The sequence below is a fragment of the Pinus tabuliformis genome, chromosome Q (genome assembly GCF_031772625.1).
Source record: "Pinus tabuliformis cultivar Carrire ecotype Pingquan chromosome Q, CPIR1, whole genome shotgun sequence".
In the NCBI taxonomy this organism is placed as follows: Eukaryota; Viridiplantae; Streptophyta; class Pinopsida; order Pinales; family Pinaceae; genus Pinus; species Pinus tabuliformis.
The window spans coordinates 48,351,217-48,375,488 of record NC_142296.1 but is presented as its reverse complement, the minus strand read 5'-3'; the positions used below and the strand labels follow the sequence as shown (position 1 = coordinate 48,375,488).

At 32.7% G+C, this 24,272-nt stretch overlaps 1 protein-coding gene across 1 annotated transcript in view; it reads left to right on the top strand.

Annotated features, from left to right (window-relative positions):
* Positions 1-5,422, top strand: part of LOC149218240 (autophagy-related protein 13b-like) — a 68,374-nt gene extending 62,952 nt beyond the window's left edge. The window contains 2 exon segments of the mRNA XM_089383862.1: positions 4,752-5,099; positions 5,101-5,422. Of these exon segments, the coding sequence (XP_089239988.1) occupies positions 4,752-5,099; positions 5,101-5,179 (427 nt within the window). The 3' untranslated portion in view covers positions 5,180-5,422.
* The last annotated feature ends 18,850 nt before the right edge of the window (positions 5,423-24,272 follow it).

Below are 24,272 nucleotides of genomic sequence, written 5' to 3'. Positions count from 1 at the left end.
GTGTCCATTTGCTTGACATACAAGCTTTTTCATTATATTAAGAGGTATTCAGTTTGAATACACTGTTTATTTTTTTTAAGTTCATATTTTGGTTTTCTATTTTTATTCCCAACTTGCTACTCTTTATGGTCTAAGTATGCTCTTGAGTTTAAATCTCTTAACTTATGTTACTTTTTGAAAAAGAATTATGCAAACTTGAGTTATCTAATGACTTTATTGTAAGGTGTATTTTCTTTGTATTGTAAAACTGAATCACTGTAAAGTAACGTAATATATGTGTCTGTGTGTGTGTTTTAAAGTTACATTTTGCATGCAATTCTCACTTATAAAGTAAATTCATTGTCAAAGTGATACTCATTTGATTTATAAAAGTAGGCCACTTCATAAAGTAACTTATTCGTAAACATGAGCTTATAAACAAAGCTAGCGAAGGAAAAATTTCTTTTGTTTTTTCGGCGCCATGCAAATCAACTTCTATCTTCCATGTGGCTCTTTGTTACTGTCAACAATTTTTTGTTTTTATAAGGGCATAACTTTCACATTCGACGTCTGTTTTTAGTGCTCTTTTCAAAACAACCTATTTTTTTCGAGAGCTCTCTATCTAGACAATCAATTTTAACCTTTGTATCATATTAGCTACATATTTTAAAATGGCCACTCCCTAATGAACTTTCGTTAATTGGTACCGACTATTTCTCATGGAATCCAACATGGAGGATGTACTAAGAAGTAAAGGATTGTATCAAATTACTTTGGGAAAAGAAAAAAACCCCATTGATGTTGATAAAAATCCAAATGCGATAATAATAATGACGAAGGATGTAGATTAATCAAAATTCATTTCTCGTGATTTATGATTTGACATTCAAGGAATTGATGGCCCAAATGAAGCCTAGGAAAAGTTGAAAAATATATTTGGTGTACCTAATGTGATAAGATCTTATCAGTTTGAAAACCAAATCATGAATTAAGTCCTAATGGTTTCTCTTGCAGCGAAGATTATTTATCTCAGTTCAAAGCACTTAGACATAACTTAAGGATTGTCAAGTCAGTCTGAAGGATGACCACTGCATATATGTTCTTTCCAAGCTTGGTTCTATGTGTTCTGTTTTTGTGTCTATGTTTTATGCCACTAGAAAAGCCCTAGGCGATGCATATAGAGATCCCATTCTTGAATCTTTTTATGAGTTTCTAACTAGAGAGCAAAACAAATTCTTGTATATTGGAGTGATCAATATTTTAGGTACATCTAACAAGGCCTTAGTGGCCCAATAGAAAGATTAAACCAATCATCCAAAGAAGCAACATCTTCGTAACAAGAAGCAAAACAAGAGTCCCAAACCTTTTCAACCAACTACTCCCAATTAAGAAGACTGAGAGACATTCTAATTTTTGTGGGAAGGACGGTGATGTAGAATCGAAATGTTTTTAAAAGGTGGAGGCTGTGGAAACAACAATGTAGGCACAATATCAACCTTGATTCTTCTTCTTCCAAGACTTCCTTTCATGCACATGCACTTTTTGCTTTTGGTGTCTCTTTCAATGCAACCTCTACTTCTTTTGACGAATGTCTTATTGCTTTTTGGACAATCTTATCATATGGTTAAGGGTAAAGCGAATTTTTTGCTCTTAATGTTTGTAACACCAAACAGATATTTGTTGGTAATGATAGATCTCTTAGTGTTCTAGGGTCTAGACCAAATAAGGTGGATAATGATCATTTCAATGATGTATTATGTGTTCCAATTCTTTCCTCCAACCTTTTATTAGTATATCAAGTCATTCATTCAGGTGAAGGTAAGACAATAAAGCTTTCACCTGACCAAGTTGTAATCAAGAACTTAATAGATTCTAGGCAGGGCCTTGCCACTGTAATTGTTGATAATTAATAGGTTGTATAAAATTGACAACTTTGGGTCATCATATTTTGAGTTTTTTTAGTTACTGTTTTTGCTTAGTCTTGTTGAATAGACAAATTTGATTCTAACATACCTTATTGGATATATTATCCTTTCCTTTGGAGGGTTTACTTACAATTTATTACAAATTCAATAATGAAATGAAATTTGTTTATTCTGTCAAATTCCAATCTTTTTCCTTTGATAGGTGGAATTAGTCCGAATTTCTGTGTGGACAAACATAACCATTATTTGAAAGAGATGGTTTGAAACTTAGAACTAATATCCCTAATTTTAGAATGCTTGAATGTAGATTGTATCACATCCTGTGACTTACAGTATGTATACATACCTATACAAAGTGTTGTTTGGAATGTTATAGCCATTCTGCGGTTACTTTGTGTTTGTTGGTTATAAGGAATAGGCTAAGGAATTATTAACAAATGAAGTTAAGAGGCACAAACGTGGCAATACATGTCTTCATTGTTGATGTTTGTAGCTTGGGCAGGTACTTCTGCACAGGCCTAAGTGTCTAGGTGTGCAGAAGTCCAAAATCTCCTGAGACACTAGCTCTAGTGTGAGCAACTTGCATTTGTAACTTAGCAGCGCCTAAGTCTCACTGAAGAAAAACACATAATTATTATGGTGGTTAATTGAGCTAAAAAAACATTAGAAAAAGTAAAGTAGATTACTTTAGTCATTATGTTTTAATCTTAGCCGTTGATCTCATATGAGGCGAGATCTAATTTTGGCTCTCAATTACTTTAGAGATTAGGGTTAGGTATTTAACTCAATGTAACGTTATAAAAGAAAGGCTAAGGAGAGGGAGAAGACACACCATACAATAGCACAAAATTGAGAGAGGCATCTCCGTGAGGTGTGTGATACTCTATAGTGCTGGGTTCAAGGAATGGGGCAGCAAGGAGATCCAAATCAGGCAAGGGGGGCTTGATCAGCTGGATCAGATACAATGTTGTACATGTATTTCCTTAGTTGGGTCATTATCTCAGGATTGGAGCCCAAGGAGGTCTCTGAATCAATTTAATGATGAATTGATATGATTGGGAAAAATATGTTGTGTCATTGTAATTTAGATTGGTATATTTTTCTTCTGTTGAATTTATTGTGTTAAGGAACTTAGCTGTGCAATTAATCAGTAGATTTGTAATCTGCTAGAAATTAAGTGCTGGGTGTTAGATTTGCAGGAAAATAAACACTCTGGTGGGAATTTCCTGTAATTGTTTTGAGATGTTTCTGTTGACAACAAATTCACATCAAAATGCAGTGTACAAGCACTCACATATCTATTATATTTGGGAATGGGTGCACTACGTGCAGGAGGCTGAACAAAGACAGTTAATGTACATCAAATTAAAATGGCTATATGCAGGGTGACTTCATTCTCAAGTAGGCATACAAGTATTTCAAACCCCATCTTTCCCAGCTTTGCAGATAAGCTTTTCCTTAGTGATAGCTCTGAATTATATTGTATCTCAAGTTAGAAAGATGTAACGTTTCATGTTGTCTCATCTCATGCAACATAGATTATCCCCAGCTCTGAAGATTTAATCTCTTTAAAATTATTTCTCGGCATTCTTGCTATTATCAAGGTAAAAAGTTAGTGTTTTCTGGTTTCTTGTCCTTTTTAGAACTTATTATCAACAAGGGCTGACCCCTTGACTGCGTTGAATATTATGCAATTTTCGCTTCATCATTATTTGACAGACAAGTCTCATGCATGTAAAATTTGGATCGGATATAGAAAACTTAAATGTTCTGCAACCTAATACAACCTAATACATAATTTCAGTTTATTTCCTTTCCTTTCCTTTTGGTTGGTTGGGAGGCATGGCAAGCACAGTGGTATCTACAGAGTTTGTAGAATTTGAATCCATGACAAATTGAGAATGGTACCTTTTCCTCAGATCAAATCTGTTGTATGAATATGATACAAGTTAATTTGCTGACTTTCCTTTTGGTTAGTTGGGAGGTATGGCAAGCGAAGTGGTATCTCCAAAGTTTGTAGAAGTTGATTCCATTAGAAATCGAGAATGATATCTTTTCTTAGATCAAATCTGTTGTGTGAATACGATACAATGCTCACAACAACTACATAAAGACAGGCAGGTCTTTGCTATAGTGGTAACTGGCTGGTGATGGAAGTAATATTTTTTTGGAACTTGCAAGTGTTGGTGTGGTTTTAGTGTCGTGTGTGCCTGGATCAGAAGTAGCAATATCTTTGGATATTTGTCATACAGTTTTGGCATTGTTGTGTTTTTGGGTTTTCTGCGTGATAGCAAAATGAAGTCGTTTTATATTTGCGCCTAGAGGTGCTCTGCAGCCCAGTATGCAAGAGATGTTGTAATGTCATGTCCTGTCCTGTAAACATTTTGACTCGGTCAAAATACATAAAACTAAAAATAAAAATAAAATTAAATAAAAAGATTAATGTAATGTAATGTAAACATTTTATTTGCATCAAAATAAAATAAAAGTAAACACTATGTTAAAATAAAGATTCTACGTTATTATTATTTATTTATTTTTATTGAGTAGTTAAGGTAAACTTGACTTGATCAAGTTACCGTGGTTTTTGAGCTCCAGGTTTATGAGAATCCATGGTATTACCCATGGTTTTCATGTGGAATATAGTCTAGTTAAAGGGGGGATTTAAACCAGCCTAGATCCATCTTAACTCTGGATCTACCAAGCGCTGAGAGGGATCAAATCTCTTGATCCCTCTAGGCTGGTCTATCTTCTGTTTCCTTAATTTTTATGAATTGATCTTCTTGTGTACATCAAAGATTGAAAGGGTTGTTATGTTACCTTTATCTAATACTTCGTTGTGTCCAGGACCAATTCCATTGATGGAAGGCAAAGTATCTCAGAATCTCCGGAAACTGTGGGCCAGATTCTGACAACACCTAGAAAATCACAGGGTGCTGCTGTAGGTGCTCTTGTACATTTGCTGAAATCTGCACCACCTTTACGTCCAGAGTTTTGTGATTCGTATGATTCCTTGCAAACGTATGTGCAACCCCAAAGCATTACAGATCGTGGTGTCCCAGCTCTTTCCGTCACAAGATCCCATTCTGTGATGGATGGTTCAGGGTTATTTGTTCATAAAACAGCTGCTGATGCATTGGAGGAGCTTAGGAGCTACAGAAAAATGAAAGATGATTTATTTAGCCAAAGTGGAACTAGCAGTGGGGAAGCCAGCCAACACTTGCGTTAAAGAGATGCTAGAGATGTTTGCTGAGTTTCTCAAGGCACCAAAGTAATAAAGCTGGAATCTGCATGTACATATGTATAGTTACTTTGAACTTAATTATTTGTTTTAGTTGGTAGTGAGATTCCCCAATTTATGGGTTTCTCGGATTAGCCATTTGATTATCAATGGAACAATGGAAGTACATACTTACTGTTGATCACAGGAGCAGAACTCTTGAAGATGTCGCCCGTTAGTTTGTCCAAGCAACATTTACAATTTAATACAAAATAAGTACTAACCTCATTATTTGATATTTTTTATTATTGTTTGAATGTGTTGATTACGTATTGAATAAAGTGCCTTGTGGTTCTGACATTGTACATTTGTTTCAAATAAGTCTCACAGAATTATGCCTAGAAAATTTGAGTTATCTTCATGATGGGGTTTATTGCGTTATAATGGTTTATCAGAGAAAAGCATGAGCTTCTAGTATTTGTATGTCATTCTTTCCTCCATGATCAGTATGTTTTTATTATACACAAATATTAAGATCTTGTTGAGTTGAAAATGGGTTTGCATGACTGCACACTTTCGGCGCAAAATTCTAATCACACTCCAGGTGAATGCATACAAGGAAAAAGCAGAACATTCTGAATGGTATCCATGGCAAGGATCACAGAATCTGAATACACTGCCTGTTTTCTAAATTTGACAGGTGATACAAATCCTTTGTAAAAAATCTTCAAGCAAGCATTATTTCTGTACGGGAGCTTAGTGTAATAGCTTTCAAATTTAAGACCATAACAGGAACAAGATGTCCCAACAGCTACTTCTATGAATTTCTAAGAAGCAAAGTATGGTCCATGTTATGAATTGAATAGTTCATTTTAACCTTTGGAATCGATCTATTCGAACTGGCTTTTGCATCAAGGAATGCTTTAATAGGAATATGCTCTCATTATGTTCCATGCAAGTATACTGAAAGTCTTAGTGCTCAACATAAATTCTTCTCTAAATGGTGTGTCTAGTGGTGTGCTTAATTATCATAAGGGATTGGTTATAGGCCAAACATTTCTGCCAGCGGGATTGGGGCCTCCCCCTTGAAGGGTGGATAAAATTCAATTTCGATGCTGCTTCTTGGTCCAGTAGGTTTAGGGGAGTATTTTTAGATCTAGTAAATATTGCTGCAATAACAGATTAAAATTCCCAAGGGTCAACAATCAAAGCAGAGATGGAAGCCCTTGACATGGGCATTATTAAAGCACTAAATATGGATTCAAGAAAATTATCTGTTAAGGTGCCTTTTGTAATTGGTCATCTCTGATGGATTTCATAACCCTTTGTGGGAGACGTCCAGCCAATCTAATTGGATTAGGCATGCTATCGGAGGTTTCAAAGTTTTGCAGGTTTGCTCATCTTAAAAGGATATCCAATCATATAAAAAGTTGACTTGCAAACAAAACTATCATCACAATGGAGGCTCTGTGTCTTTAGGAGAGCCCCATGGTGGAAAATTGAGTTGAGAGATCTATTGTCTAGGGTTCTTGCTCCAAGGGGCCCCTTTCCCATGTTGAGACATGCCCTTACCCTTTGACGGATCATCATTCTGGGGCCGTCGTCAAATCATTTTCTTGGTGAGTGCAAGATTTGCTTGAATGTCCACACAAAAAATGATGGCATTTTTCACTTGCCCACCTAAATCATCCTCAAAGCTGAGGTAATGCCCACACAAAAAATGATGGCATTTTTCACTTGCCCACCTAAATCATCCTCAAAGCAGAGGTAATGCTGATTCACTTCGAAAGGCAGGCAGGAGGGCTGGGTCTGTCATCCTTATATTGTCTGAGTTTCTTCTCAGCACAATAACAAAACTCTCGCAGAATCACTGAGCCGAGATATCTACCTCAAACCAGAGTGTTATAATCAGTTGAGTTTGGATGTTAAAATAAAAAATGTTACAAGGAAAATGAAAACTCCACACAATGAACACATACACAACCCAAGAACAAAGAGATATCGCAAAGATCCATGATAGCCAAATGAAGTAATACTACACCAAAAGTAGTCCACAACATGATTTCAAAGAAGGCAAAGCTTCAAATAGATAGGAGTAAGGTTTACATTTGCTGTCCCAAAACCGTAAGAGGTTGGACCACAATTCCGCTCACTAACCATTAATGTGCACTATAACTATCCACTAAGGGTCAGTTTAAATATGACTTCAATGAACACTCCTACCACAAGTTGAGATTATGAAAAGTGCACATGTTGGTGTGTTAATTGCACAAACATTTAGCTTTGAGAGTTTGGAATACGGGCCTGTCATATCACTACGTTACTCTGATGGTTTTTTCATCTTAATCTGATCAAAATCAAAATCTGGTTGGAATTTTCAGATCAATGTAAAACTGCTGCGATTGCAACAATTGCATACTGTGATCTTGGATTAATCCCAGGGTTATAAATTTATCCAGTTACTCAAAATTGCAATTTAAACAATGCAAACTGACATTTCAGCAATTCTTCATCCACTGGATTCTGACCAATACAAAGCAATTCCATGCTCTGGATTCAGACAAATACAGAGCGATTTTAATGCTAAGTTGCACCGAAATGGATACGGATACAGGGTTTGGAATGGATATTTTCAAAAAATCCAGATACGATACGGTGCTCACACATGTGCGCGCGCCCACACACACACATATATATATAAGAATTTCATATTACTATTTATCTTTTAGAATCTAGATTCTACATCTAAAAATATATAATCATCAACATGAATTCAATATAAACAAATTATCATCATCAATTCAGCATAAACATTGTCATCATCATTAGTGATTATTATAACATTCAACATATTCTCATCATCATTAGTAATGTAATTAGAATTGCTAGTCTCTGTGCTTTTGGGCCCAACTCCTTCAAAGAACTTGTCATGCATGGTAGATGGTATCCATCTCCTTGCATGGCAATTAAAATTGCCCATGGGATCATTGGGATATTCCATCAACACCTATTTGAACATTTCAATCTTCTCAATGTTAGCTTGGTCTCTTGACTATATGCAGACAAAAGAATGGCTAGAGAAGTTTTGTTATGTTGGAGGCATTTATGAAATCAAGAGCATCATCAATGACAATTAACAAAACCTTAACCGAACTGAAAATTAATCGCTCAAATAAATCTCTTTATGAAGACATTCATCAAACCCCTCTTGGTATTTTTGAACATCTATTTTTTTATTAGTAAGAATCCTTGATAAATATATAAAGTGCTGTTGCTTCTAAAGATTTATTGTGATTTTATTTGCAAAATTGAGTTCTTCATTTTTATTATTTATTTATGGCTTTATAATTTTTTGCCCTTTCTAACATTGAAAGGGTGGATCCGTTTTTGGAAATGGATCACAATTTTCATGGATCTGTTTTCGGATTTTCAAAAACAGATCCAAAAAAATTTCAAACCCTTGAAAACATATCCAATTCCATTTTTATTATTTATTTATGGCTATATAATTTTTTGCGCTTTGTAACATTGAATGGGTGGATCCGTTTTTGAAATGGATCACAATTTTCATGGATCTGTTTTTGGATTTTCGGAAACAGATCCAAAAAATTTCGAACCCTTGGAAACATATCCAATTCCAGATCCGAAATTTCCGATTTTTTGAAATGCCAAAGAAACGTTCTCACGGGGTTTCGAACAAGGGTCGTACCCATTAAATGGAAACGGGGAATGGAAATTCTCCAGTGGTCTCCAGCAACTTAGTTTGAATGCCCTGTATCGAGCACCCTTTGAAATTTTGGGATCACTATGAGAAGTGTTTGGTCCAAAGTGGTTATAGTGCAAGCTCATATGACATGGGATCTGAGAACCCGAGCTAGAATCGAGTTTCGTATTAAGAAATATATTATGGCCTGTCTAAATTTGGATGATGCCCTAGGGACGGTAGTGAATAGAACTCTCGAGGTTGTGCTAGATTTGAGCAGAAGGCAAACACCCATCTGGGGAAAAAAGCAGAAGGCAAACAGCCCTCTGGGAAAAAAACGTTTCTACTGTATCCAACAATAGTTGAGAGGAGGAAGACTAGGTTGAGTAAAATACAATATTTGAGAGAAGGAAGACGAGATCGAGGAAAATACACGGATGAAATCTTCAGGCGCCAATCTTTGGTTTATGTCGAAGATAGCTTCACCAAACCCATGAATAATTGGCACATCATGCCAACGATCCTAGTATCTAGCATGTTTAGTATATACTCTCTATAGGATAAGAGTATCTCTGCGTAAGACAAGCAATTTTTGACTTTGTATTTCGGAGACACGTACCGTTTGGTACTCACAACTATGATGGGTATTTAAGTTTGGGAAAAGCCCTAAATTTTGGTATGTAACTTTTACAAATAAAAATAACGGGGACGGGCTAGAAAATTGGGAAGCGAAAGCTTTAACAGGAAGTTATGTCATAAGGGGATTAGGGGGATTAGGGAGTTATGTCTGAGTATTAAAAGAACAAGAACATAATGTGAGTGTGTAGGTTTATATAACTAGTTATGATGGCTTAGGGAGTTATGTCCGAGTATTAAAAGAACATAATATAATGTGAGCCTGTATGTTTATATATCTAGTTATGATGGATTAGGGAGTTATGTCTTAGTATTAAAACAACATAATGTGAGTGTATAGGTTTATATATCTAGTTATGATGGATTATTTATTTATTTATTAATTAGATTGAGTTAAATTGGGGTTAGTCTATTTATTGGATGGAAGAACAATCTACTTACAACGGGATGCTATTACGAGGATTGTGCGAAGTTTGGTTGAGCTTGGATGTTCCTAGTTTAATTCTCCCAAAAGTGGAAGCATGACTTCCATACTCAACCTTCCCCTTGATGTTTTAACTTGAGAATTGGTGGGAACTATATCCCACTCAAATCCAGTGATCAACAACTCATGGATTTTGGGAAGTGGATATTATAATGATGTGGATTTTGAAAAGTGGATGCTTTATTTATTTATTTTACTCTTATATTGGTTATTGAATAAATTTTCACTTTATATTTTTTAATCAATATTTTTGTTAAAAAAATATTATTTTAATTTTATTTATCTTTGATGATGGGTGGAGTGTCCACTTATAATATTGAAAGATTCAAAATCTTACGCTGTTGATTTGCTGAAAGTTGAAGCATCATTAATACAATAATGCTAATTTACTCTTAACAATCTATCTTTAGAAAGTTGAACAATGTACATAGTTTTCAAATTGTATTGAAATTTTATATTGAATTTGGTGTCCAAATAAAAAAGGGATTATGATGGGGAGTACTGAAAGGAGTAGAGTAGATATTTTAATTGGAAATGGATAGGATATCTAGTGAGTTACAAGTAGGTTATAGTGCACAATTCCAACATGTATATTTAGAAAGCATCAAAATGAATAGTGTAGAGATTTCAATTGGAAATGAATAGGATACCCAGTGAAGGACAAGTAGGTTGTAATGCACAATTCAAACGTGTAGTCATATTTATATAACATATGGGCATTGTGTGAGTATGGATTTTGCTGCACAGAGGTATTGTATGTAGGAGGGTGGGGATTTGGGAAAAACATAATTTATTTTAATATTATGTTTTTTCCATTACTCTCAATACTTGCTCGCACACTCTCATAGCATTAGTTTAATATTATATTTTCCCCAATATTCCCTTGAACCCTTGGTCTTATAGCATTATTTTAATATTATGTTTTTCATAATATTCCCACCAACTCCATCCTCACACAATATTATTTTAATATCATGTTTATAATCGGGAAAAACATAATATTAAACTAATATTATGAGAGTGGAGTTGGAGAAAAGTCTTTTTCTAAAATTTCCCCTTATGAAATGAGTTTAGGGGAATATTGGGAAAAACATAAAAACATAGTATTAATCTTCCCCCAAACCCCACCCTCACATTAGGGGATGTGAAATATTGGAAAAATACATAATGTTATTTTAATATTATGTTTTTGCCAACATTACTAATATCTCAATATTTCCCCCAATTGGAGGGTGGGGGTTGTGGGAATATTGAAAAAAAACATAATGTTAAAATAATATTAAATATTATGTATTTTTACCTATATTTCTTTTTTATATTTGTAAAAACATAACATTAAAATAAAATGCAGTCTAAGGGGTGGCACGGTAATTTTAGTTCAGTAATATGTAGTTGATGGTGTAGACAGAAGAAAATAAAAATACAACTCCTAATGTACATTTTTGGCTGTAATTTAGTGATACAATTTTTAGAGAGATTGTGATTTCTTCTTGTTTGAAATACATTTTGGATGTGTAAATGGATTCAACACCTTGAAAAACCCCTTGATTGAAAAACCCTTTGATTTACTTGATCTTTACAAATTAAACAACTTAAACTTTCGATTTTAAAAATCTCTACCAGATTTTGGGCAGAATTAGCTAGAAAACATGCTAGGAAAATGGCCATTTCGTCTATTAGTTAAGACTGTGTTAGAATAATATTATGTCTTCTCCCAATATAAAACATATTATTAAAATATTATGATGTCTTTTCTCAATATTTCCCCCTAATATGAGCGTGGGTGTTTGGGGTAGGCTAGGGTAAGACGTGATATTGAAAAAAAAACATAATATCAAAATAATATTATGAAGGTGGGGATTGGGAGAATATTGAAAAAAACATAATATTGAAATATCATGTAGTTTAACTAATTGACAAAATGACTATTTTTAGGGAATTTTTTTCTGATTAATTTAATCCAAAATTCGACTTAGATTTTCAAAATTTTGAGTTTAAATTGTTTAATCTGCAAAATTCAAGTGCCTTGGGGTTTTTTCAGGGTGTTGAATCAAGTTTATTGCACATAGGTATTTTATGTATAAGGATGGATATTTGGGAAAATCATAATGTTATTTTAATATTATGTTTTCCCCAATATCCCCCCTGACCCTTGCTCTTATAACATTATTTTAATATTATGTTTTCCCCAATATTCCCCAAACTCCATAATATTATTTTAATATTATGTTTACTATTGGGCAGAACATGATGTTGAACTAATATTATGAAGTCAAGAATCGGAGGAAAGTCTTTTCCCAAAATTTCTCCTTATGAGCTGAGGTTAGGAAATATTGGGAAAAACATGATATTAATCTTCCCTAAACTCCCACTCTCATATTAGGGGAAATATCGAGAAAATACATAATGTTATCTTAATATTATGTTTTCCCACTATTACTAATATCCCTATATTTCCCCTAATATGAGTGTGGGGGGTTTGTGGGGAATATTTAAAAAAAACACAATATTAAATAATATTAATTATTATGTCTTTTCCCAATTCTCTTTAATATTTGGAAAAACATAATATTAAAATAAAATGCAGTCTAACAGGTGATACTATAATTTTGGTTCAATGTACAATTGTGATCTAGGCACCCGCAATTAATGTAAATATTCTCATCATAAAAAAACGGCTCAATCTAATTAATAAACAAAATGATTTTTTTGGATATAATTCTACAATACAATTTCCAGAGAGATTGTGATTTATTGTTCTTTAAAATGTATTTTTGAATGTGTAAATGGATTCAACACCTTAAAAAACCCTAGAAGCACTGGATATTTGCAAATTGAACAACTTAAACTTTTGATTTTTAAAATCTCTACAAGGTTTTGAGCAAAATTAACTAGAAAACATGCCAAAAAAGGCTCTACAAGGTTTTGGGCAAAATTAACTAGAAAACATGCCCCAAAAAGAGCCTTTTTGTCTATTAGTTAACACAATGTGTTAAAATAATATTATGTCTGCTCCCAATATAAAACATATTATTAAAATAATATTATGTCTTTTCTCAATATTTCCCCCTATGAGGGTGGGTGTTTGGGGAGGATATTGATAAAAAATGTATATTATGTCTTCTCCCAATATAAAACATACTATTAAAATAATATTATGTCTTTTCTCAATATTTCCCCGGTGAGGGTGGGTGTTTGGGGAGGATATTGATAAAAAAATGTACTATTAAAATAATGTTATGAGTGAGAATTGGGGGAATATTGAGAAAAAATAAAATAAAAATAAAGTGTAGTCTAACTAATAGACACTAATAGACGAGATGGTTTTCTTAGGGCATTTTTTTGGTCAAATTAAATTAAATTTCGACGGAGATTTTTAAAAATTGAATTTAAATTGTTTAATTTGTATAGTTCAAGTGCCCCAAGGATTTTTCAAGGTGTTGAATTATTTTTTCTGCACATAGGTATCAAATGTATGAGAGTGGGGATTTGGTAAACGGGATTTGGAAAACACACACACACGTATATATATATCCCCCCAACCCTTGCTTTCATAACATTATTTTAATATTATGATTTCATCAATATTCCCCCAACTTGACCCTCACAATATTATTTTAATATTATTTTTATTATTGGGAAAACATAATATTAAACTAATATTATGAGAGCCCGAGTTTGGAGGATTCACAATATAAAACATACTATTAAAATAATATTATGTCTTTTCTCAATATTTCCCCTGTGAGGGTGGGTGTTTGGGGAGGATATTGATAAAAAATGTACTATTAAAATAATGTTATGAGTGAGAATTGGGGGAATATTGAGAAAAAATAAAATAAAAATAACGTGTAGTCTAACTAATAGACACTAATAGACGAGATGGTTTTCTTAGGGCATTTTTTTGGTCAAATTAAATTAAATTTCGACAGAGATTTTTAAAAACTTGAATTTAAATTGTTTAATTTGTATAGTTCAAGTGCCCAAGGATTTTTCAAGGTGTTGAATTATTTTTTCTACACATAGGTATCGTATGTATGAGAGTGGGGATTTGGAAAACACACACACGGAAATATATATCCCCCCAACCCTTGCTTTCATAACATTATTTTAATATTATGATTTCATCAATATTCCCCCAACTTGACCCTCACAATATTATTTTAATATTATTTTTATTATTGGGAAAAACATAATATTAAACTAATATTATGAGAGGCGGAGTTTGGAGGATTCACAATATAAAACATACTATTAAAATAATATTATGTCTTTTCTCAATATTTCCCCTCTGAGGGTGGGTGTTTGGGGAGGATATTGATAAAAAAATGTACTATTAAAATAATGTTATGAGTGAGAATTGGGGGAATATTGAGAAAAAATAAAATAAAAATAACGTGTAGTCTAACTAATACACTAATAGACGAGATGGTTTTCTTAGGGCATTTTTTTGGTCAAATTAAATTAAATTTCGACGGAGATTTTTAAAAACTTGAATTTAAATTGTTTAATTTGTATAGTTCAAGTGCCCCAAGGATTTTTCAAGGTGTTATTTTTTCTACACATAGGTATCGTATGTATGAGAGTGAGGATTTGGAAAACACACACACGTATATATATATATATATATATATATATATATATATATATATATATCACCCCAACCCTTGCTTTCATAACATTATTTTAATATTATGATTTCATCAATATTCCCCCAACTTGACCCTCACAATATTATTTTAATATTATTTTTATTATTGGGAAAAACATAATATTAAACTAATATTATGAGAGCCGGAGTTTGGAGGATTCACAAAATTTCCCCTTATGAAGTGGGGTTAGGGGAATATTGGAAAAAACATAATATTAATCTTCCCCAAACCCCCTCCCTCACATTAGGGGGAAATATTGGGAAAATACATAATATTATTTTAATATTATGTGTTTCTCAATATTACTCATATCCTAATATTTCCCCTAATATGAGATATTTCCCCTAATATGAGAGTGGATGTTTGTGGGGAATATTGAAAAAAAACATAATATTAAAATAAAGTGTGCAATTTAAGGGGTGACACAATAATTTTGGTTTAGGAGACTCCAGTTGACATTGAAGATGGAAGAAAATCACAATATAACTCTCAATAATATTATATATATATATATATATATATATATATATATATTCTTTCTAATATTTTTCACTCCCAATTTACAACTGCACAAATTTGCAATTAATACAAATATTCTCATTACCGGAAAAAAATGCCTAGTCTAATGAAATGATTTTTTTGCCGCAATGAATTTTTTCTTGTTGTTTAAAATGCATTTTTGAATGCCTAAATGGATTCAACGCCCTGAAAAACACTTGATGCACTTGATCTTTACAAATTAAACAATTTAAATTTATGATGTTCAAAATAGCTACAAGATTTTGGGCAAATTAACTGGAAAACATGCCTGGAAAATGACAATTTCGTCTATTAGATAAGACTGGGGATTGTGGGAATATTGAGAAAAACATAATATTAAAATAACCTGTAATCTAGCTAATAGGCTAAATGATTTTTTTGAGGGCATTTTTTCTGGTTAATTTTAATCAAAATCCGGTAGAGATTTTTAAAAACTTGAATTTAGGTTTTGAGGTTGTTGAATCCATTTATGCATTCAAACATGTATTTTAAATAACAAAGAATCACAATCTTGCTTGAAATTGTATTGTTTGGTGAGAGACCATTTCTTTTTCAAGTTAGACTATGTCTTAAAATAATATTATGCCTTTTTCCAATATACCCCTAATATGAAAGTGCTTGTTTAGAGAGAATATCTAGAAAAACATAATATTAAAATAATGTTATGTAGGGTGGGGGTTAATAATATTATGAGGGTGGGGTTAGGGAATATTGGAAAAAAAACACAATATAAAAATATTAATATTATGCCTTTTCCTAATATCTCTCCCTAATATGAGGATAAGGATTTGAGAGAGATTTTGGGACAAGTATACTATTAATTTTTTTTTTTGGTAAAATATAGGCCAAATTCTATTGATAACTGAAAGAAATACATGCATTATTAGTATAGGAGCTTTTCCAAAATTCCAACATTTATGGCTTATATATATTACATCTTACTGAGTCCATATAAGTCAAATACCAATTGTCAAAAACTGAACTTTGTATACATAAGGTGGCCATTTGGAAGATGCATTTCAGTTAAGGGAACCTTTGACTAATTGTTCCAGAGATTCGACATACAAGATATCCATAGGAGACTTGTATACAAAAATAAACTACTATAACTGTATGTTACTATAACCAAGGACATAACAAGTATGCTACTATCATTGTAGAGCAAATACAAACTATATATAAGTATGAGAACCAAAAACTAGTCAAGGATGATGACTTGCGAACTAGGAGAGTCTGCAACTTGAGAGATATTCCAGGGCGTTTCAGGATTGGCCAGAATGACATTGAGTGGCACGACATTGATGACTGCCTCCTCATCATATTGAGCATTAAAATCAATGTCTGAATCAGAGACTATAAAACGCTCCACACGGGTTACCTGACGACAATATCATCAAGGTTGCATCTGATATCCCGCAGTATTCGTTTTATCTCCTCTTGTCCTGCAAAGAGTTTGTAGTTGTCCACCGTCTTGTATCAGATCACCATGTTGAGTAGTGTCTTCATCTAGCGATGATGAGTGATGGAGTGTAAAAAGTGAATTCATCTTCTTCTGAATTTACCAGGGTCTAGTACCCATTTCAAATTACTTCTAGCTATCTTTGAATTGAAAAAGTATTTACAGTCTTTGAATTCCTTTACTTCTAGATTTAGGATTTCTTCCCTGACTTCAAGGGGGGCAGCATCGAGGAAATTGGCGACAGATTCCCAAGCAAAAAGTCACCTATGTCTTGAGGAAGAGTTAGTTGATGCACCACCCTGTTGCACTGGTAGTCTTCGTCTAGGAGCCATTATATACTTGCAATGGAAACAATTTCCAACAAAAGCTACAAGGAGAAACACTACCCAAATTTGGTACCTAGATGAGAGTATATTGACTCAAATGCGGATGGAAGGATTATAGTTGCCAACAAAACCTACAAGGAGAAACACTACCCAAATTTGGTAGCTATATGAGAGATTATTGACTCCACCACAAATGAAGAAACTTGGAACACCATTGGAAGGTTGAAAGCTATAGTAAGGAAGGTAAAAATGGAAATCCCCAGAACCTTGAGGAGGAAGAGAAATAACACTAATGATTTTATCAGTGAAACCAGTTTTAGAACCAGATAGAAAAAGAACCAGAATACCACACCCCACATATAAGAACTAGACAACTAAACGACACTCCTAATGGCTTAGACACTTGCAGAGAGGCCAGTGATAAGACCACCACAAGTTCAAAGAATGGCCCAGTCCTTGTGTTGTGTAAGAACAACACAAAAAAAATTGATGAAGAACCCAATTTTAGAAGATTATGTTGAAAGAAATTCGTTGACAAGAGCAATGAACACTAAAGGACTGCCCAAAGCGAGGACTATGGATACCTAAACCTTGAACATGAAATGATGAAAGGGTCGAGAGACGACGGGCATCCTTAAGTCGATTGCAGATTCCTCGAATATTTGGGAATCCGATGGACATGGGCGCGTTCAATTTTCTAATTGCGCCCATGTCCGTCAAACTGAATATTCGGGGAATCTGCCATCGACTTAAGCTCACCGAGAGACGACCCCGCTTGAGCTCATTCAGTTCGGGTCGTTCTCTACTGTCAACCATACAAACAAAATTTCACCACCCTGCTAACATTCGAGGGTATATAAAGACCATTGCATGGATGGAAAACCTGGTACCATAAAAATAGATTAAACCTTGAACCCTGTACAGTGATTTCCAAGTGTCGCAGTCGAACCTTAGCTTAACAAATCCGAAACAAAAACGCATGATGAAGTCACTAATGAGTGTAAATCCTCTTTAAGAGTAATCAAACTAGGTATACCATAAAAATAGATTAAACCTTGAACCCTGTACAGTGATTTCCAAGTGTCGCAGTCGAACCTTAGCTTAACAAATCCGAAACAAAAACGCATGATGAAGTCACTAATGAGTGTAAATCCTCTTTAAGAGTAATCAAACTAGGTATCGAATCTGCCATTGCAGGGATTCGCCCTATCTAGGCTAATAGAAGGAATGATCTCACTTGAGATCTCAGGATATGCGATTTCTTTGCTTTGTAGTTGAGGGCATTTAATCACCCTTTCCCTTGCCCTATCGTGCTGCGTACGAGCCCACAATGTTTCCACGCACAAAACATGCGAGGAGATTGACTTCCAACCTCGAGCACTGTCCATTGCACGTGTGTATTACCATGTTTTGATGTTCATGTCATTGGAACAGATGAAACATCCCTGAATCTGTTTAATTTGTTCGCCGAATATATGACATCGTGTTGGACTTGTCACATCGTGTTAGACTTGTCTTGCTCTACTATTTTTCTGACCCCTTAGAAGTTGCTTCTCTGTGCCAACACCGTCCACGGCTCGTCAATGTATATGTGTTCTTGTTGGCTTCCCCAGTTTGTGAGTTGGTTTTGTTGACACCTAATATGTAAATAGATAAATAAATAATTATAGAGAGATGAACTGAACCATCTCTTCCTCATGTATTTAATGAAGACCTACCTGAAGGAATAAACATGAATCAATTTTTGGTTGAGGAGTTACTGCCTGATCTGACATGGTATCAAAGCCAGCACCTTTTTTAAGTGTCCCTCTGCTTTGTAAGTCCCTCCTACATATTTTGCTTATATTCTGCCCATGTTATGCAGGCTGAAATCTCTATCATATCCCTGCAAAATCTCATTCATTGTTTAATGTATTCGTTGAAGTGCGTTATATGCGCCAACAAAGACGAATATATGCAGAAGCATCTGGCTCGGTATGCCCTAAATAATTTGGTCGAGGAGGAAATTTCTTCTTCTTCAGAAGGAAAAAAGGAATGAAATATCACATAACAACACCATGACGAATTCCAAACCTCTCTCCATGTATTTGTTACCGAAAATTGACTAACTATAAAGAGCTCGGTTACATTTATTTACTAATTTCTTCGTTAATTTATTTTAAATACTTGCTCTAATTAAGTATAAAATTAGATCCAAGATTTCTATTCATTATTAAAAAAAATAAGTACGTATATATAATTATGATTATAATTAAAATGTCACACATACTTTCACAAATAATTTTTATTTTTTTCCTTAACTCTAATTCTTGGGTCCTAAAGTTTTCCACCCATGATTAAGGTTATAATGGAAATAGTATTGTGCATACCCCTTGTACCATGCTTTCGATAACTTAACTCTTGTAATGAAATGTTATAATGTATTCATATTGCATTGTTTTTTTAAGGGTTATTACTCTTAGAATAAGATAATTATTTTTGTATTCATTGTTTAATGTATTCGTTGAAGTGGATTATTTATTTATTTATTAATTAGATTGAGTTTAAGCAGGGTTAGCCTATTTATTGGATGGAAGAACGATCTACTTACAACCGGATGTTATTAGGAGGATTGTGCAAAATTTGGTCGAGCTTGGACGCTCCTAGTTTAATTCTCCCAAAAGTGGAAGCATGACTTCCATACTCAGCCTTCCCCGTGATGTTTTAACTTGAGAATTGGTGAGAACTATATCCCACTCAAATCCAATGATCAACAGCTCGTGGATTTTGGGAAGTGGATATTATAATGATGTGGATTTTGAAAAGTGGATGTTTTCATTTATTTATTTTACTCTTATATTGGTTATTGAATAAATTTTCACTTTATATTTTTTAATCAATTTTTTTGTTAAAAAATATTATTTTAATTTTATTTATCTTTGATGATGGGTGGAGTGTCCACTTGAAATATTGAAAGATTCAAAATCTTATGCTGTTGAAGTTGAAGCATCATTAATACAATAATGCTAATTTACTCTTAACAATCTATCTTTAGAAAGTTGAAACATCATTAATACAATAATGCTATAAAAGTGAACAATGTACATAGTTTTCAAATTGTATTGAAATTTTATATTGAATTTGGTGTCCAAATTTCAAATTGTATTGAAATTTTATATTGAATTTGGTGTCCAAATAAAAAGGGGAATTATGATAGGGAGTATTGAAAGGAGTAGAGTAGATATTTTAATTAGAAATGGATAGGATATCTAGTGAGTTACAAGTAGGTTATAGTGCACAATTCCAATATGTATATTTAGAAAGCATCAAAATTAATAGTGTAGAGATTTCAATTGGAAATGAATAGGATACCCAGTGAAGGACAAGTAGTGAAGGACAAGTAGGTTGTAGTGCACAATTCAAATGTGTAGTCATATTTATATAACATATGGGCATTGTGTGAGTGTGGATTTTGCTGCAGAGGTATTGTATGTAGGAGGGTGGGGATTTGGGAAAAACATAATTTATTTTAATATTATGTTTTTTCCAATACTCTCAATACTTGCTCTCACACTCTCATAGCATTAGTTTAATATTATATTTTCACCAATATTCCCTTGAACCCTTGGTCTCATAGCATTATTTTAATATTATGTTTTTCATAATATTCTCACCAACTCCATCCTCACACAATATTATTTTAATATCATGTTTATAATCGGGAAAAACATAATATTAAACTAATATTATGAGAGTGGAGTTGGAGAAAAGTCTTTTTCTAAAATTTCCCCTTATGAAATGAGTTTAGGGGAATATTGGGAAAAACATAAAAACATAATATTAATCTTCCCCAAAACCCCACCCTCACATTAGGGGATGTGAAATATTGGAAAAATACATAATGTTATTTTAATATTATGTTTTTGCCAACGTTACTAATATCTCAATATTTCCCCCAATTTGAGGGTGGGGGTTGTGGGGAATATTGAAAAAAAACATAATGTTAAAATAATATTAAATATTATGTATTTTTTCCTATATTTCTTTTTTATATTTGTAAAAACATAACATTAAAATAAAATGCAGTCTAAGGGGTGGCACAGTAATTTTAGTTCAGTAATATGTAGTTGATGGTGTAGACGGAAGAAAATAAAAATACAACTCCTAATGTACATTTTTGGTTGTAATTTAGTGATACAATTTTTAGAGAGATTGTGATTTCTTGTTGTTTGAAATACATTTTGGATGTGTAAATGGATTCAACACCCTGAAAAACCCCTTGATTGAAAAACCCTTTGATTTACTTGATCTTTACAAATTAAACAACTTAAACTTTTGATTTTAAAAATCTCTGCCAGATTTTGGGTAGAATTAGCTAGAAAACATGCTAGGAAAATGACCATTTCGTCTATTAGTTAAGACTGTGTTAGAATAATATTATGTATTCTCCCAATATAAAACATATTATTAAAATATTATGATGTCCTTTCTCAATATTTCCCCCTAATATGAGCGTGGGTGTTTGGGATAGGCTAGGGTAAGACGTGATATTGAAAAAAAAAACATAATATCAAATAATATTATGAAGGTGGGGATTGGGGGAATATTGAAAAAAACATAATATTGAAATATCATGTAGTTTAACTAATTGACGAAATGACTATTTTTAGGGCATTTTTTTCTGATTAATTTAATCCAAAATCCGACTTAGATTTTCAAAAATTTGAGTTTAAATTGTTTAATCTGCATAATTCAAGTGCCTTAGGGGTTTTTCAGGGTGTTGAATCAAGTTTATTGCACATAGGTATTTTATGTATAAGGATGGAGATTTGGGAAAATCATAATGTTATTTTAATATTATGTTTTTCCCAGTATTCCCCCTAACCCTTGCTCTTATAACATTATTTTAATATTATGTTTTCCCCAATATTCCCCAAACTCCATAATATTATTTTAATATTATGTTTACTATTGGGCAGAACACGATGTTGAACTAATATTATGAAAGCAAGAGTTGGAGGAAAGTCTTTTCCCAAAATTTCTCCTTATGAGCTGAGGTTAGGAAATATTGGGAAAAACATAATATTAATCTTCCCTAAACTCCCACTCTCATATTAGGGGAAATATTGAGAAAATACATAATGTTATCTTAATATTATGTTTTCCCACTATTACTAATATCCCTATATTTCCCCTAATATGAGTGTGGGGTTTGTGGGGAATATTAAAAAAAAAACACAATATTAAATAATATTAATTATTATGTCTTTTCCCAATTCTCTTTAATATTTGGAAAAACATAATATTAAAATAAAATGCAGTCTAACAGGTGACACTATAATTTTGGTTCAATGTACAATTGTGATCTAGGCACCCGCAATTAATGTAAATATTATCATCATTAAAAAACGGCTCAATCTAATTAATAAACAAAAAGATTTTTTTGGATATAGTTCTACAATACAATTTCTAGAGAGATTGTGATTTATTGTTCTTTAAAATGCATTTTTGAATGTGTAAATGGATTCAACACCTTAAGAAAACCCTAGAAGCACTGGATATTTGCAAATTAAACAACTTAAACTTATGATTTTTAAAATCTCTACAAGGTTTTGGGCAAAATTAACTAGAAAACATGCCAAAAAAGGCTCTACAAATTTTTGGGCAAAATTAACTAGAAAACATGCCCCAAAAAGAGCCTTTTTGTCTGTTAGTGAACACAATGTGTTAAAATAATATTATGTCTGCTCCCAATATAAAACATATTATTAAAATAATATTATGTTTTTTCTCAATATTTCCCCCTATGAGGGTGGGTGTTTGGGGAGGATATTGATAAAAAATGTATATTATGTCTTCTCCCAATATAAAACATATTATTAAAATAATATTATGTCTTTTCTCAATATTTCCCCTGTGAGGGTGGGTGTTTGGGGAGGATATTGATAAAAAAATGTACTATTAAAATAATGTTATGAGTGAGAATTGGGGGAATATTGAGAAAAAATAAAATAAAAATAACGTGTAGTCTAACTAATAGACACTAATAGACGAGATGGTTTTCTTAGGGCATTTTTTTGGTCAAATTAAACTAAATTTCGACGGAGATTTTTAAAAACTTGAATTTAAATTGTTTAATTTGTATAGTTCAAGTGCCCCAAGGATTTTTCAAGGTGTTGAATTATTTTTTCTGCACATAGGTATCGTATGTATGAGAGCGGGGATTTGGAAAACACACACACACGTATATATATCCCCCCAACCCTTGCTTTCATAACATTATTTTAATATTATGATTTCATCAATATTCCCCCAACTTGACCCTAACAATATTATTTTAATATTATTTTTATTATTGGGAAAAACTTAATATTAAACTAATATTATGAGAGCCAGAGTGGGAGGATTCACAAAATTTCCCCTTATGAAGGGGGTTAGGGGAATATTGGAAAAAACATAATATTAATCTTCCCCCAAACCCCCTCCCTCACATTAGGGGGAAATATTGGGAAAATACATAATATTATTTTAATATTATGTGTTTCTCAATATTACTCATATCCCAATATTTCCCCTGATATGAGAGTGGATGTTTGTGGGGAATATTGAAAAAAAAACATAATAATATATCTTTTTCCAATATTTTTATTTAATATTTGGAAAAACATAACATTAAAATAAAGTGCAATTTAAGGGGTGACACAATAATTTTGGTTGAGGAGATTCCAGTGGACATTGAAGATGGAAGAAAATCACAATATAACTCTCAATAATATTATATATATATATATATATATATATATATATATATTTTCTTTTTAATATTTTTCACTCCCAATTTACAACTGCACAAATTTTCAATTAATACAAATATTCTCGTTACTGGAAAAAAAATGCCTAGTCTAATGAAATGATTTTTTTGCCGCAATGAATTTTTTCTTGTTGTTTAAAATGCATTTTTGAATGCCTAAATGGATTCAACACCCTGAAAAACACTTGATGCACTTGATCTTTACAAATTAAACAATTTAAATTTATGATGTTCAAAATAGCTACAAGATTTTGGGCAAATTAACTGGAAAACATGTCCGGAAAATGACAATTTCGTCTATTAGATAAGACTGGGGATTGTGGGAATATTGAGAAAAACATAATATTAAAATAACCTGTAATCTAGCTAATAGACTAAATGATTTTTTTGAGGGCATTTTTTCTGGTTAATTTTAATCAAAATCCGGTAGAGATTTTTAAAAACTTGAATTTAGGTTTTCAGGGTGTTGAATCCATTTATGCATTCAAACATGTATTTTAAATAACAAAGAATCACAATCTTGCTTGAAATTGTATTGTTTGGTGAGAGACCATTTCT